Genomic DNA, 17,108 nt, shown 5'->3' on the forward strand with positions numbered 1-17,108 from the left:
AAGTAAGTAAGTGATGGAATCCTGATAACACTGAACCAAATGATCCTATGTTTCTCAACTTTCAGAGTGTGCTGTATTTGTTAGTAGTACCAGTACATGCATATGTATGCATTTGGTCAGTACTCTGTAATTAACCATATGTATGTTTTTCTGTAACAGATTTAACACTCTCTCTCTCTCTCATATATATATATATATATATATATATATATATATATATATATATATATATATATAATTAATGTGTATGTATGTGTGTAGGATGCGGGAGCGGGAGCTGCGGTGTGTGGGCAGGAGAGTGCTACTGCTTGGCGTTTTCCTGCTGCTGTCTCTGTGGGGGCAGCTGAGCCTGGCCTCCTCACACCGGAGCCACACTGGTGAGTCACACATACTGCTAATTTTCAATAACAGAAACACCACTTATTAACTGTAAGCTTAGCAACAAATTCCCGAGCCACAGCTGAAGGGATGCTGGTTATCATGTACTTGGAGTGTCTTTTTACATCTAAAAGCTCACTGATTTAACCTCAGTTTGCTATCAGACCTACAAAGAATGAACCTACAAAGAATTCATGTGTCAGATACCAAGATACAGTGCTGGCTAATGCTAGCTAAAAGCACATCAGTGAACATCAATACTAGACAAATACATCGTCTCTGCACACTGCTCTATCAAGATATTGCATTTGAATCCTTCAGAAAGATCATTTAAATATAGATACCAAATGTTGAACGATAGTGACTCTTTCCAGAAAGAAAGCCCACAATCACTATAATTCAGGAGTTTGTATCTACTAAGGATTATTATAATATTCTGAAAAAATAAAATTCCCATTCTTATTAATTGTCAGTGGGCGGCACGGTGGTGTAGTGGTTAGCACTGTCGCCTCACAGCAAGAAGGTCTTGGGTCGAGTCCAGTGGCCAGTGAGGGTCTTTCTGTGTGGAGTTTGCATGTTCTCCCCTTGTCTGCGTGGGTTTCCTCCGGGTGCTCTGGTTTCCCCCACAGTCCAAAGACATGCAGGTTAGGCTAATTGGTGGCTCTAAATTGACTGTGAGTGTGAATGGTTGTTTCTCTCTGTGTCAGCCCTGCGATAACCTGGTGACTTGTCCAGGGTGTACCCCGCCTCTCACCCATAGTCAGCTGGGATAGGCTCCAGCTTGCCTGCAGCCCTGGATGGATTAATTGTCAGTCTTGAGTTTGACATTGTTGAGGTTTGTATATAAGAAATCATCTCCGAAATAAATTGATGACTTCGCAAACTGTTTGAGAGCAGTGTGTTACTTTCAATTGTCTTGTGAGAATAAATAAATGGGCTTATTGACCCCAACTGTAGACATTTTGTTTGCTGGAGGATAGGTGCCAAAGACTGAATGAGTGAAAGAGAAAGAAAAAGGTACAACAAGGGGGGAGGGGAGACCTTGGGCTAAACGTAGACTCTCTGACTTCATAATAATGAGTCCCATCCACAGGGGCAAACTGGCAGCCCAGAAGAAGCCTGAAGTGGGAAAATTATCACAAATTCAACCAAGGGCAACAAAGACTTAGTGACAGCTTAACAATATACACAAATCGTACATTGATTGGCTACATGAATTTTAGTGAGGACATGTTTTGTGATCACATGCCAGGAGCCTTTGCAAAGACCCATTAGGGACAATGTGAAGAGGCAGCAGCAATTAATCTTGCCTTCCTGAGCCAAAGGGCAGCTCTAAATAAAATCACACAGCATTTCAGGAGCTGTGACAAAGATAGCAACAAGTTAAAGAGATCCCATCTTTCTCCAAGCCCTGCTATATGTGTGGTGTTGGCAATAAAGTCAGTGATTGATTATGGTGAGGGTGCCCAATCACTCAACCCTCAGTGGGCAGAAAGAGCTGCTTTCCAAGCTGCCAGAGCTCCAGTGCTCCTGGCTAATGCTGAGCTAATCACATATTTAGTCCCAGTAGTGTTTTGAGGTCAGGCCAAGGTGTACCAGTAAACAGACCTCTTTAGCCCCACTGCCGAAGAGATCTTGGGACTCTGCCACTTGTACTTGCACTTCATACTTTCTTTGTAACCTTACTAGAGCACAGATCAACCTATTAACACTGCAGCTGTGCCAGAACTTGTTATCTAGTTGTGACAGAGAAAAGGATATATGGAGGGATGTGGAATATAGAAGGCGTAGGAGTGAACTGCTGGGCATGGAGGTAAAAAGAAAGTGACACATGCACACCTTATATTTATATATACATTCATTGACCACTTTAAAAGGAACCCCCTACACCCCTGCTCAGAGTTTACACAGAATGGTACAAAAATCCCAAAACATATAGTGTGTGGCAATAGTGAGGGTGGAAAAGACTTGATGAGAGAGGTCAGATGAGAATGGCCAGACTAGTTCAAGCTGATAGGAAGGCTACAGTAACTCAGATAACCACCCTTTGCAACAGGAGACAAGAGCAGAAAAACATCTCAGAATGTACAAACCTTTAGGCAGATAATTTACAACAGCAGAACACCACAATGGGTTTTATTCCTGTCACCCAGGAGTCTGAGACTACAGTGGGCACAGGTTCACTGAAACTGACCAGCTGAAGTTTGGAAAAAGACCAGATGATGTTTTTCCAGTCTTGAATTCCCCAGTTTTTCAAGCCTTGGATATATGTTATCATATCAGTGAGCAGTAGAAGATGGTGTACTCATTAACAGTCCCCTGGAGTCGAGGTGGTTCAGGAATCATTTCCAAGAAACCCGATATTGACTGTAATTGAACTGGTACAAGATGGAGCAAATAATTTGAAGTCAAAACTGAGAACTTGGTATGCTTTTCTTACTGATAATGTGGACCAGTCTCTGAAGTATTTGTCTTCTTTATTTGGTGCACCAAACAGTACAGAATCCAACAGAATCAGTCAGTAGATAAAAAAACCCTAGTATTTCATTTTGTTAAATAACATCTAGAACCCTATCAAGAACCTGTTTTATGAAATAAAACAGGTATGAAAAACACTATAGACACTCATCAGATGAAACCTGACAGCTGCTGTCTTTACTGAAGATGCAAAGCTACACTTCATGTCCTTTTGTAGTTTGTGTGCATGAGGATATTTGTACCACTGCCAGTGTTCCAGCTAGCTTTCCAAGAGGGCAAGGCGGCAATGATTATCGCAGGCAATTTTTGTGCATTTAGGGCAATTTTGTGTGCATCACTAGACAAAGAATCTATCATGCAAACTTAGCCATACTGGGCAACTGTGCAAGGTAAATTACTTTTTGTAAAATAAAGTAAGCAAATCTGAAACTTTGTAGTTAATCAGTTTAATACAATATTTCATAATGTCATGTCCACACGCATTCGCACTTGGCACGCCTCAAACTGTGACTCTCATCCATGCACATTTGCGTGACATTCTAACGTTAGTTAATACTGCTAATAATAGTAATACTAATAGCATTAATTGATCATTAATATTAGTCCAAGGTATTAACGTTAGATTAGATCTAGTCTAACACGTTAATTTTAATGTTAATGACTAGATTTTCTACAGATCTATACGTAGAGTCTAGATCTATCAGGCCTATCTTTTGATTGAATTTGTTTTGTCCTGATCTTCTAGATCTACTTGTGTTCTGGCAAACAGAGATGCTACAGTAGGTTCTGTGAGCCTCTTGCTGCTTTTACCATTTTTTTATACCCCCATTCCCGGGGGGGTATACTGTTTTTTTTTTTTAAACCTTTGTCCATCTGTCTGTCCATATCTCCATCCGCCCGAAACACCGTTTTCGGGCGGATGCAACCACAAATCAAAACCACTTGGTACCAAACTTCAGGTTGGGGTTCTATACCATACCGTTTTCAGGCCTGTCACACATTAACTTCCTGTTTACCAACTGAATGTATTTACAAAATATATAGGGTGGAGTTACAAAATTTTCGTAACACTTTTCTCAGCAACTACAAATCACAACCGCTTGCTATTTAGTACCGAGCTTCAGCTTGGGGTTCTATACCGTGTACCGGTATACCATTTTCAGGTCTGTCGCGCATCAACTTCCTGTTTACCGACTGAATGTATTTACGAAACGTATAGGGTGGATTTTGACGCTATTTCAAGAAGCAAAACGCTATTTTAGAATGACAGTTTACCAGGATGCTATTTGAAATTCTTGGGGAGAACACTGCTCTTTACTTACTTGTTTCAGGGTTAATTATTTGTTGAAGTCAACATTCATTATAAGTGTCCTATTCCTTCGACTGCTTGCATTCTGATACAAGCTAGAGCGGGGGGATACGTGAGTGAGCAGGAGCTCACAGTTGATCTTGTTTTCTTTTGCGTGTTTGTAGGCATCGCTGCTTTTCAAACATAACTTGCTTCACTGACTCGTTATTGCAATAAGACAAAATGGTCGACAGAGCATGACTATAATCCTGCACTATTAGTGTATTGTGATTGGTCAACATGCGTTACCTTCATTGCAAGTTGGCAACACTTGTTAAGGCACACTTTCTTTCTGTGGTGGAACATATGTGCTGGGTGCTTGGAAAGTTCTGGAAAATTATGAGTAGGGCACACAAGTTTGGGTGTGGCGCACATTCTAGAGGGCACGGCGCACATTCTGGAGGGTGTGGCACACGTTCTGGAGGGCAAGGTGCAGCACCCTGGTAAAATAAACTAGCTGGAACACTGACTGGTACAAGAACAGACAATAAAATAAATGGGCACTAGACTAAACTTATCAGGGTAACACTCACACATTTTTGTATTACTGTTATGGTACATTCCCAAATGTACACCCAATTATTTCTCACATAGTGCATGTCAGATGAACTCATTCATGGTCACATTACGGCTGGTTTGGCAGCAAGCACCGATGCCTACAGGGGAATATGGCATGCTTTGATTGGTATATTCTGTGTTCATTGGAAGAAAGAGAGAGGAAGGGGGCAGATAAAGAGATGGAGAAACCTCAGCATTAGAACCTTGCTGTTTTTGTGCACAAAATGTGAGCTATGGTGAACCATGTGCTCTGGTTTCCACAGTATATGAGGCCAGAGCACGACATTTAGAGAACAGGCAGATAACAAGATGGAGGACATAGATAAAACCAAAGAGAGGTGGAGAAAGGTGGTAAGGAGTGACTTGCTGTTTTTTTTTAAATGAATGATACTGAAACCACTTTTGTGTCTGCAGCTTGTACATTAAATGGATGAAAATAACAGTGAATTTAGTGCAAATGCCTTCACCATATTTTGTCCTTAAATTTTTTGTCATGTCAGCATCGGAGTCTGTTCAGGACACAGATTCACAGAACACCCTGTGGCATACAAACATGGCCACCGCAGACTCAAATAATCTATTACAAACTCTCTTTCATTCCAGTTCACCCATACTGATCACACACACCTGGACTCAGTTTCTTCACAGTCATAGCCACAGTACAAAAGGACAATAAATTTATGAATTAATATGTTTAAAAATCTATATTTTTCTGTAAATCTGCTTTGCGACAATATCTATTGCTAAAAGCGCAATACAAATAAATGGACTTTACATTCATTTCACATTTTGGTCAGGAACCATCCAAACATCATGAGCTTTTTTTTGGCTAGTCAGACACAAGGTACACCACCATTTTTGAGCAGTTGGGGGTTAGATGCCTTGCTTAAGGGCATCTAAGCTTATTTTTAAATAAGCTGGAGCCTATCCCAGCTGACTACGGGCAAAAGGCAGGGTACACCCTGGACAAGTCACCAGGTCATCACAGGGCTGACACATAGACACAGACAACCATTCACACCTACGGTCAATTTAGAGTCACCAGTTAACCTAACCTGCATGTCTTTGGGGGAAACCAGAGCACCCGGAGAAAACCCACACGGACGCGGGGAGAACATGCAAACTCCACACAGAAAGGCCCTCGCTGGCCACGGGGCTCGAACCCAGACCTTCTTGCTGTGAGGCGACAGTGCTAACCACTACACCACCGTGCTGCCCTTATACATTGTCTCTAGTTATATTCTGGTTTTGACCCTGACGGTGACTTCCTGGTTTTTGATTCAGATTTGGCTTTAAAGGGTACCCATAGCAAAAAATAAACATAATTTAGAAATGCTACAAACTTTGCACAAATGCATTTTGACTACCGTGTATTTTAACACTGTGTCGCATAAAGCAGTGCTTTAAAATTCTTTTGTATTCCCACTCACTTAAGTTTCACTTCAGGGTGCAGCCATATTGCCACTTTGTGGGTGGTGTCAAAGGTTAGTGTGACATAGAATCATTGATAGGTTTCCTGTATCTCAGTTGGCTCACTGCTCCTGACACCGTGATGTAGCTGGATGAACAATACATTGTTGAAAATGGTGGAGTGCAAAGCCTATGGTTGCAAAAATAATAAACATGATAATAAGGGATAGCATTTTTTCTGTGTTACATTGCCGACAACCGAGCAATGTAAAGGACTTGCTAAACAGTAGCTACACAACTTGGAAACAGATCACACTTTAGAAACCCTCTCCTCTGGTAGAAATTCTGTTGTTTGTGTGGACCATTTTCAGCCCGATTGCTTTGTGATTAATCTACAGATCGAGCTCTTGGGCTACACAGGTCATGTTAGACTCAAACCCCATGCTGTGCCAACAATATTCCAACACTGTCCATAGAAAAGGGATTCAAGCCATGCAAGCTGATTAACTAGAAGAAATGCAAGAAAGATATAACATTTAATTTATTAGTTCACATAAGTTAAAGAGACTAGATTTAGGCCTAGGTTGAAAAAGCTGCCTTGCTTAAAAAAAAAAGTGTGGATTTGCTGTCACTATCATATATATATATATATATATATATATATATATGATGAGTGAAAAATGTGTTAGTAAATAATCCCACATTATTTAAAAAAGAAAAGCAAAATAAGTGCTGGAAAAAAGCCTGCCTATCTTATATAAATAAAGATACAAATTCTGTTATCCGGTGGTCAAATGTTTGAGATACGTTGCCTTGCACTTGTGATCGGGTTCCCTATGGTCACAAAAGCCGTCAAAAATCAGGTCAATGCATTACCATATTCTCTTAAGTATGGAGCTTCGCTCCGCTATGCTATAAATTCACACTCAGCTTTGAGTTGTCATTAGACTATATTTAGACCATATAAACTATTGTGGCACATTGCATGTTTATACCTGTAGTCACACGCGTAATAAATAAATAGGCTTTATAGCCAGTGTGGACACATATAAACATGACCACGTGCGCACACACACACACACACACACACTGAGTTTCTATATATAATAGGCTACTCTGGCCCTCTCACATGCCTGGCTATCATGGCATGTAGTCCATTTCTAATACAGGTTTGTGTGCAACATACATTTCCAAGCTGGGTTTATCAGTGAAACAGTTCAGTGACTGTGCCTGTATTATATAAAGGCTCATGTTCTTTACAACAGCCACATTCAACGTCAGTTTTCTGCTCGGCACACTTTCCACATTGGTACCAGATAGCTGCCGAACCCTTTGACCTGCCTTCCTGACTTTGCACTTGGAAAGCACCACCAGTTTCATAATTTGAATCATCTGATGAGTCGCTGCTTAAATCACTTACCAGATGCGGATAGTCTTTTTTCCCAGGTTCAAACAGCTATTCGGTTTCTCCGCTATCCATACTGATTTGAAGATAACTCTTTTTCATCTGACTAAATCCAGGCTAACAAGTACAGTATGTTTACATCGGCTTCACTTAACTTCCAGTACCTGGCTATCAGTGACTTCATGTCACATCCTGGGTGCCATATTGGTTGCCCATGTGCAATAAAGCTTGATGTGCTTAAGGACTTTTAAGCACTTAAAGCTACTTAGCTAATCAGATGACTGCACTTGTGTGCATTATTGGCTCAGCCTTTGCCTGAAGCCTCTAGAGGCACCTGTCTGTATGTGTATGTTTAACCGAGTTTGAGCGTGTTTAAGAATGTTATTGGCGTGCCAGCCTCAGGTAGCGATTCCACAGTCGCGGTATGGCGCCACTGCATACTGACCATGTAAGTGCCATGTTACATCACCTCAGCTCATGATGCAATGCTGAGTGGTCTAGAGCACTGTCTATGAGAGGAGTAGATTTTGCAACGTAGATTCGAATCCTGGTGTCGAAGTATTTCTAAGCAGGTTATTTCTTCTCTTTATGTACTGTAGGTTCTATCTCCCAATCAGACAAAGGCTGAGCTCAGACCTCCACAGGTCTCTAGTTATAATTAGGGCTTGTACTATTGATATCGATCATGTTTAAATGCTGTACAGGTACCCTGTAATATCCTGTTTGCACATTGGCTAATATTTTAGCCTGTTTACTACACGGAGTGCAGAATTATTAGGCAAGTTGTATTTTTGAGGATTAGTTTTATTATTGAACAACAACTATGTTCTCAATCAAACAAAAAGACTCATAAATATCAAAGCTGAATATGTATGGAAGTTAGAGTGGGGTGTTTTTAGTTTTGGCCATTTTAGGAGAATATGTATGTGTTCAGGTAACTTTCACTGTGCAGAATTATTAGGCAACTTAATAAAAACCAAATATGTAGCCATTTCACTTATTTATTTTCACCAGGTACACTGATATGACAACTCCAGATTTGCAAATAAACATATCTGACATTCAAACACAAAACAAAAACAAATCAGTGACCAATATAGCCACCCTTCTTCATGAGGACACTCAAAAGCCTTCCATCCATAGATTCTGTCAATTTCTTTATCTGTTCACGACCAACATTGTGTGCAGCAGCAACCACGGCCTCCCAGACGCTGTTCAGAGAGGTGTACTGTTTTCCCTCTTTGTAGACCTCACGTTTTATAATGGACCACAGGTTCTCTATGGGGTTTAGGTCAGGTGAACAAGGGGGCCATGTCATTATTTTTTTCACCTTTCAGACCTTTACTGGCTAGCCACGCAGTGGAGTATTTGGATGCATGAGATGGAGCATTATCCTGCATGAAAATCATGTTCTTCTTGAAAGATGCTGACTTTTTCCTATACCACTGCTTGAAGAAGGTTTCTTCCAGGAACTGGCAGTAGGTCTGGGAGTTGAGTTTGATTCCATCCTCAACTCGAAAAGGTCCAACAAGCTCATCTTTGATGATACCAGCCCATAGCAGTACTCCACCTCCACCTTGCTGGCGTCTGAGTCAGAGTGGAGCTCTGTGCCCATTACTGATCCAGCCACAGGCCCATCCATCTGGTCCATCAAGAGTCACTCTCATCTCATCAGACCACAGCACCTTAGAAAAATCGGTCTTAAGATATTTCTTGGCCCAGTCTTGACGTTTTATCTTGTGTGCCTTACTCAGTGGTGGTCGTTTTTCAGCCTTCCTTACCTTGGCCATGTCCCTCAGTATTGCACACCTTGTACTCTTTGACACTCCAGGAATGTTGCAACTCTGGAATATGGCAGAACTGGATGCTAATGGCTGCTTGTTAGCTTCACGCTTGATTTTCCGCAGATCATGTGCAGTTATTTTGCGCCTTTTTTTCCCCCGCACACTTCTTTTGACCCTGTTGACTATTTGCAATGAAACGCTTGATTGTTCGGTGATCACGTTTCAACATCTTCGCAATTTCAAGAGTGCTGCATCCGTCTGCAAGACATCTCACAATTTTATACTTTTCAAAGTCTATCAGATCTCTCTTCTGACCCATTTTGCCAGAGGAAAAGAGGTTGCCTAATAATTATGCACACCTGATATAGGGTGTTGATGTCATTAGACCACACCCCCTCTCATTACACAGATGCACAGCACCTGATATACTTAGACCCCGTCCACACGTAGCCGGGTATCTGCTAAATCGAAGATATTTTTCTACGTTTTGGCCTGTCATCCACATGAAAACACATCAAAAACGAATATTTAAAAAAACTCCGGGCAAAGTGAAGATTTTTGAAAACTCCGTGTATGCCTTTTCGTGTAGACAGAGATAACCGGAGTTTTGCGTTTTAGAACGTCACAATCTGCGCCAAAAAAATGACAACAAATCTGCCCTGACGTCAAACGTGCGACCTTTGTTTACTGCAGAAGCCAGATTAAGCATGGACTTAAGCTAGCCGCACACCACGGCGATCCACGCGGTACCGAACCGACCCATTTCAGAGCCGACTCCCGACAGGGCACGCACATATCCCCCGACTGTTGACGAGTGCAGTCGCGATTGAAGCGACACGTGACAACTTAATAGCTTTGTGACTGGCTATTGGATATCGTTACTGTTAAATCCAACACTTGAAGATGCTACAGGCTGAATTACAAATGACACAACACGGAATATGTAGCGCACTATCTAGGCTGCACGAGCTATTATTCCCAACCTTAAATAGTGCGCTTATATAGGGGAGTTAAAGCGATTTGGAATTCAGCCACACAACTTGAGCAGAGTGGCTTTCCAGCCCACTGTGTCTATGGATAAAGCTTCAGTCTATGGAATTACAGTATATACCTGCATTAGGTGCTACCAACACGTATTTCTCGCGCTAGAAATTGTGTTTAATGATGTCACGTGTTATATGCGAAAGATATGATTGGCTATTGCTAGCGACTCTCGCCGATCAGTCTGGCTCCCGATTAGTTTTTCGAATCGGCTGTGAGATGAGTCGGTACCATCGAAAACTAGTCTTTACGCCTGACTCGCGACTTCAGTTGGCTCGGTACGCTGAAAATCGGCGTAGTGTGCGGCTAGCTAAAGAGTAATGGATCGGAGTAGTGCCTTGAAAGCGTTAATTATTATGCAGGTGCTATTTACATGTTTAATTTTAGAAGCCCAACTACTGCTCCAAGAGCACAGGCGATGTGATTAGGGGGGAGGATTTGGGGAAATAACCATCTACAGGTTTGGAATGCTTATGAATGTGATTGAAAACGCAGATGTTCGGTTATGTGTGGAAGAGATTTTTTTCGAAGACGAGGTGGTGTGGATAAAACATTTTTATAAACGGGGGGGAATGTTCGGTTTTAAAAATACCCGGCTACGTGTGTACATGGCATTAATTGGTAGTAGACTTTCAAGCCTAAACAGCTTGGAGTGGGACAACATGCATTAAAAGGATGTTGTGGTCAAAATACTCACTTGCCTAATAATTCTGCACTCAGTGTAGTTACAATTCTACTCTACGATTTGGATTGTTTGAACTGTCAGTAAAACCTGTTGGACTGCAGTTGCATCTACCTTCTGTATCTGCTCTGACATTTTACATGTGTAATATGAAGTTTGAAATTTTAGAACAATCGCTGGCTGATTTTAGGTGAAGTGATATGTGTCGTAAGAGCAGATTTTATGGCGCATTAGAGTTTAAAGATATTGTGTGCAAGAGATATAATATGCTACCTGTAAAAAGTAGTATGGTGATATAAATCAAACTTAACACTGTCAAATTTAAAAGCACAAAAGGCTGCCTTTTATTCATTGGAGGAAGATGAACATCTAGTCTGTTCAGTTTTTTCATTTTCCACATAATAATCAAAATGACTGCAAATATGAGAGGTACTTTAATATAGATGGCAGCAACAGCTGCACTGCTGCAATTATCAGTCCTTTGTTTCGCATATCAGCCTTCCTCTTTCTCTGTTTTTAATCACTGCTATCTCTACGCACAGCTCTTGTCAGGCTAACTCATCTGGCCTGCGTGCAGTCTAATCACTGATCTGACCTACGGCTATTTCTCATTACTAACCTCTCATTATCACCCATTGAGACATGTGGCTGGATGGCCTGTGAAGCAAAGCAGCATGATATTTCCTGTTTTCGTAATATACTGGTTTTACTGATGGAAACTGTAAGCAGAAAAAAATCTGACAGTGACACAGTGTGCCTTTAGAAAACGTTTATAGTTTATATGCCTACAACTTTGTAAAGGGCTCAAATAAATGTGGTCATGGGTACAATATAGGCTAAACCCATTCTTCATCTTGTACTTTTCTTATAACAGTAATTGAACTGAAAAATTGTTCAAACTAATGACTTTAGATACCCTTCTATGAAAACGCTATTGAGGGTGGCATGTAAAAAGCCTATTAATTTGGCTATTGCAAACATTGTTTAATATTTGAAATCAGCTATAATTGTGCCAAGGCTGGATTAACAGGGGACATTTATTCTCTCCTGGAAAGTACATTACACTGTTTGTTTAATAATTCTGGCATATAGTAGATATAATATTTGTAGTGGCTATAATATAATGCAGTATATAATATACAGCCTAAACATTTCCTACCCTTAAAAGCCTGCAAGTGGCTTACTTCTGTGTCCTTCTTCTCCTTTTTCTTCCTGTCTTAATGTGATGGTAAGATGCTCCCAGCTAGTCATTTGAGCTTAGTGAAATAGAATGTTCTTGAATTCAAAAGAAATAGAATGTCCTTAAATGAGGTCTATCAATCGTCTCTGTAGTCACTTCATTACATTCAGTGCCTGCGTTCCTCAGTCTGATTCACTGCAGGAATGAACTGTTCAACATGGTATCCTGAGCATGCCTTAAAAAAGAAGCAAGTAAGGCTGAACCATCTTGGCCGAATGTTCAGCTACAGAAACGGCACATGAAATTTAACAGTATTAAAACTGTTTATCTGTTGTCCACATTCCCCAAAATAGAGAGTGCTGCTGTCCATTTTGGAGGGAATGTTTTTGAAACATACACCTGTCTGGTGGCCCAAAATACCTAAATTGCTGTGGAATAAATTATGAAAAAAGAAGTGGTCTGTGTTTGAAAGCAGTACAGGGATAACCATGAATGTGAAGTGATTATGAGAGAAAGAGAGAGAGAGAGAGAGAGAGAGAGAGAGCAATATGAAATGACTCTTGAAATGTTAATGTGATTTAGACACTTAAAATTCACATTTCTTGAGATCTCACAACAGTATCTCAATAGGGTTGAGATCTGGACTTAGACTTGGCCATTCCAACACCTTGATTATTTTTTTTTCTTCTTAAGCATTCAGATGTTTTGCTAATGTTCTTGGGATCATTGTCCTGTTGCATGACACAATTTCAGTCCAGCTTAGGCTTCCAGATAGATGGCCTCACATTTGACTCAATAATATTCTGGTATAATATGGAGTACATCTTTGTCTCAATGACTGCAAGTTTCCCAGGTTCTGTGGCTGCAAAACAATCCCAAATTATCATCACTACAGTTGGTATGAGGTGGTTTTTTTTTTTTTTTTTTTGCTAAACATGGTGCTGTGCATGATGACCAAACATCTCCGTCTCATCAGTCCAAATGATGTTGTTCCAGAACTTTTGTGCTTTATTCAGATGCACTTTTTTTTATGCTGCCATATTATTTTTGGAAAGAGGGGGCTTTTTCCTAGCTACCCTTCCCTGAAAGGCATACTTGTTCAATTTCTTTCTGATTGTGCTGTCATGAATATAAACATTTAATGTGCTTACAGACATTTGTAGGTCACATGATGCAGCTCTTGGGTTTTTCTTTATACTGTATCTCTGGGCATTAAACGATCTGACCTTGGACTGACTTTGTTTGGACACCCACTCCTGGGAAGATTATCAACTCTTTTGAAGACTCTCCATTTTAGACAGTCCCTCTCACTGTAAAATCCTGAATTTCAAATTGTTTGGAGATGGCGTTATAACCCTTCCCAGATTGATGAGCAACAATGATGCCCTTTGTTCTTGTCATGATGTGCACACACACCTGAGTGCTCTAGAACACCAAAATGCCAAATATTCTGCTTTTATAGAGGTAGTCACACTTCTTGATGAACTGATGTGTATTTTATTCATAGCACTTGGCTTCTAATTACTCTCTTAATGACTGTGGAAGTAGGAAGGATATACTTATTTTTCCCACCTGGTTTGAATGTTGGTTTACTGTTTGGGAAAAATTGACTACATATTGAAAACTGGTGTTTTTTTTTTTTTTTTTTTTGTCACCTGAGATTATTTGCTTGTTTAAAGAGGTTGGTGAGGACCACACAATTGTTATTTAGGCCCTGATAAAAAACAAACAAACAAACAAACAAACTACGTGTACTTTCTTTTCCCTATGAATATAAGAATTTGGCCATCATGGTATTTCCTGTGGCACTGTTAAATGGCAAGTCATGACTTTAAGATTTGTATTACTTTTCAGCTCCAGGGTTGCTGGTTCAGTCCTGAACTTGAGATGCTGTCTGTGGCATGTTCTCCCTCTGTCTGTGTGGATTTCAGAGATGAACAAAGTACCCAACTTCATTACTTAAGTCAAAGTACAGATCCCACTGGTCAAATGTTACTCCAATACAAGTGAAAGTTGTACAGTCAAATTTTTACTTAAGTTAAAGTGCTGAAGTACTTGCTTTTAAAAATACTTAAGTATTACAAGTACATTTACTGTCAACACATTGTTGTATTATTGCCACAATGCTTACAAAACCTAATGCCTCTGAAGCAACCTACTGGATTTACTGACTAGCTTGTAGAACCTGTAGCGCTGAAGCGCCACCTGACATGCTAGCAAACTCTTTTCAAACTCAAAATCATATTGAGTAGCTAATATTACTAGAAAAGAAAGATTTCTACATTCTGTTTATTTGGCAAGATTATGCTAAAACATATTTCTGAAAGGACTTCAGATAAGTTAACATTATTCATGTTAGCATAACTCCGTTTTTACATGCTAACTAACAGTATCAATGTTAGCCATGGACAAGGTTATGGCAACTGGGTGGGCAAATCCATAGAAAATCATTTGACTAACCAGACTGTATAGCTATTGCAATGTTATCGCTAGCTCTAAAAACACAGATAACTTTATTGCAGGCTTTCTCTTGGAATAAAACATTTACATCCCTCAATATGCTTCCGCAGGTTGGATGGTAAATTTTTGTAGGCTGTGATGTGGTTCATTTTCAGCAAACAAAGCAAACATTTAAAACGAAATGAACTTTAATCCTTTCAGAAAACTAAAACATAGGTTCTAGGTATGGCCATGAGTGCATGCATTCCTCAGAAGAACCGCCTCCTTCCTCCTTTCATTCCATCAATTGAACAATCGTGTTCAAATAACGCTGCTGAGAAATCATTGAACTTGATTTTTATACAGTCTATGGACGTGACCTGACCCTAGTGATTACTGATAGGCTGTCTCAGTGTCACCTGTGAAAAAAATCAATCGCATTTTAGAAAAGAAAAGAAAAAGACATCCACTTTCAAAGCTGCTTCATAGTAATGAGTAACGAGGACCTTGATAGAAATGTAGTGGAGTGAAAAGTATGATATTTGCCTTTCAAATGTAGTGAAGTTAAAGTCGTAAGTTTCCAGCAAAAATAATACACAGGTACAGATACTCAAAAAGTGTACTTAAAGCAGATATGCAGAACTTTTATTTTTAAATACATTTCTGAGTGGATAGTATCTCCATCCTTGACTCTTGTATGCTGCATAAATGGGAATTTAAAAAAAAATATTTTTTTTTTTGAGAGTTAAAATCAACTGCAAAGTTGGCATTGGAGCTGCCCCGCTGAGCTAGCCATGCCTGAGTGCATGACGTCACAGCGGTAACCGGTTTTAAGGCCGAGGCCTTTGACAGCTATAGACCAAAGTCATATAAATAAAAATTAATGGTGAAAGTAAGAAATACCGTTACCGACTTGCTCAACTAAGACTGATTTGACTTCACTGATTGTGGGTTGACTCTCATTAAAACAGGATAGGTGTTATAACTTATGCAACATACATGTACATGCATGCATTTTCACTGATAAAACGTAAAAGGCTAATTAAATAATCAGATGAACTGAGACAATCACATTCTGAAGCAAATGAAATAATCTTCCCATATGAAAAAGAACAGTAAAGAACTTGTAAGAATTTACCACTGTCTTAGTAGTAAATCCTTATAAATATAAGGATAAATCCTTATAAGGATTTATAAATAAATATATATGCCATGTATGATTTACTCCTGAAAGTGGCCCATTTTGCATTTTCCTCATACAAATTTTTTATGAAAATCTAGTATGTATGATGTGAACATTGTGCATGGTTTTTACAGATAATGTGTATGATGAATTACACCGTCTTTGTATGCTTCATGTAATGTTTGTAGTTTTAAATTATATTTTACAGTTTAAAATGTGGGGCGGCACGGTGGTGTAGTGGTTAGCGCTGTCGCCTCACAGCAAGAAGGTCCTGGGTTCGAGCCCCGGGGCCGGCGAGGGCCTTTCTGTGTGGAGTTTGCATGTTCTCCCCGTGTCCGCGTGGGTTTCCTCCGGGTACTCCGGTTTCCCCCACAGTCCAAAGACATGCAGGTTAGGTTAACTGGTGACTCTAAATTGACCGTAGGTGTGAATGTGAGTGTGAATGGTTGTCTGTGTCTATGTGTCAGCCCTGTGATGACCTGGTGACTTGTCCAGGGTGTACCCCGCCTTTCGCCCGTAGTCAGCTGGGATAGGCTCCAGCTTGCCTGCGACCCTGTAGAAGGATAAAGCGGCTAGAGATAATGAGATGAGATGAGTTTAAAATGTGGGCGGCACGGTGGTGTAGTGGTTAGCGCTGTCGCCTCACAGCAAGAAGGTCCTGGTTTCGGGGCCGGCGAGGGCCTTTCTGTGTGGAGTTTGCATGTTCTCCCCGTGTCCGCGTGGGTTTCCTCTGGGTGCTCCGGTTTCCCCCACAGTCCAAAGACATGCAGGTTAGGTTAACTGGTGACTCTAAATTGACCGTAGGTGTGAATGTGAGTGTGAATGGTTGTCTGTGTCTATGTGTCAGCCCTGTGATGACCTGGCGACTTGTCCAGGGTGTACCCCGCCTTTCGCCCGTAGTCAGCTGGGATAGGCTCCAGCTTGCCTGCGACCCTGTAGAAGGATAAAGCGGCTAGAGATAATGAGATGAGATGAGTTTAAAATGTATATGCCTTTTATATGTAAATCCACATATGTTTGTATGGATTTACATATAAAAGGCATATACATTTTAAACTGTAAAATATAATTTAAAACTACAAACATTACATGAAGCATACAAAGACGGCGTAATTCATCATACACATAATCTGTAAAAACCATGCACAATGTTCACTTCATACATACTAGATTTTCATAAAAAAATTGCATGAGGAAAATGCAAAATGGGCCACTTTCAGGA

General features: G+C 40.3%; 1 protein-coding gene across 1 annotated transcript in view; it reads left to right on the forward strand.

Moving 5' to 3' along the window:
- Nucleotides 1–262: 262 nt before the first annotated feature.
- tafa3a (TAFA chemokine like family member 3a) overlaps nt 263–17,108 on the forward strand; it is a 67,448-nt gene continuing 50,602 nt past the window's right edge. Inside the window, exon 1 of the mRNA XM_060918270.1 lies at nt 263–377. Within this exon, the coding sequence (XP_060774253.1) occupies nt 263–377 (115 nt within the window). The remainder of the gene's footprint in view (nt 378–17,108) is intronic.

Source organism: Neoarius graeffei, chromosome 4 (genome assembly GCF_027579695.1).
Source record: "Neoarius graeffei isolate fNeoGra1 chromosome 4, fNeoGra1.pri, whole genome shotgun sequence".
NCBI lineage: Eukaryota > Metazoa > Chordata > Actinopteri > Siluriformes > Ariidae > Neoarius > Neoarius graeffei.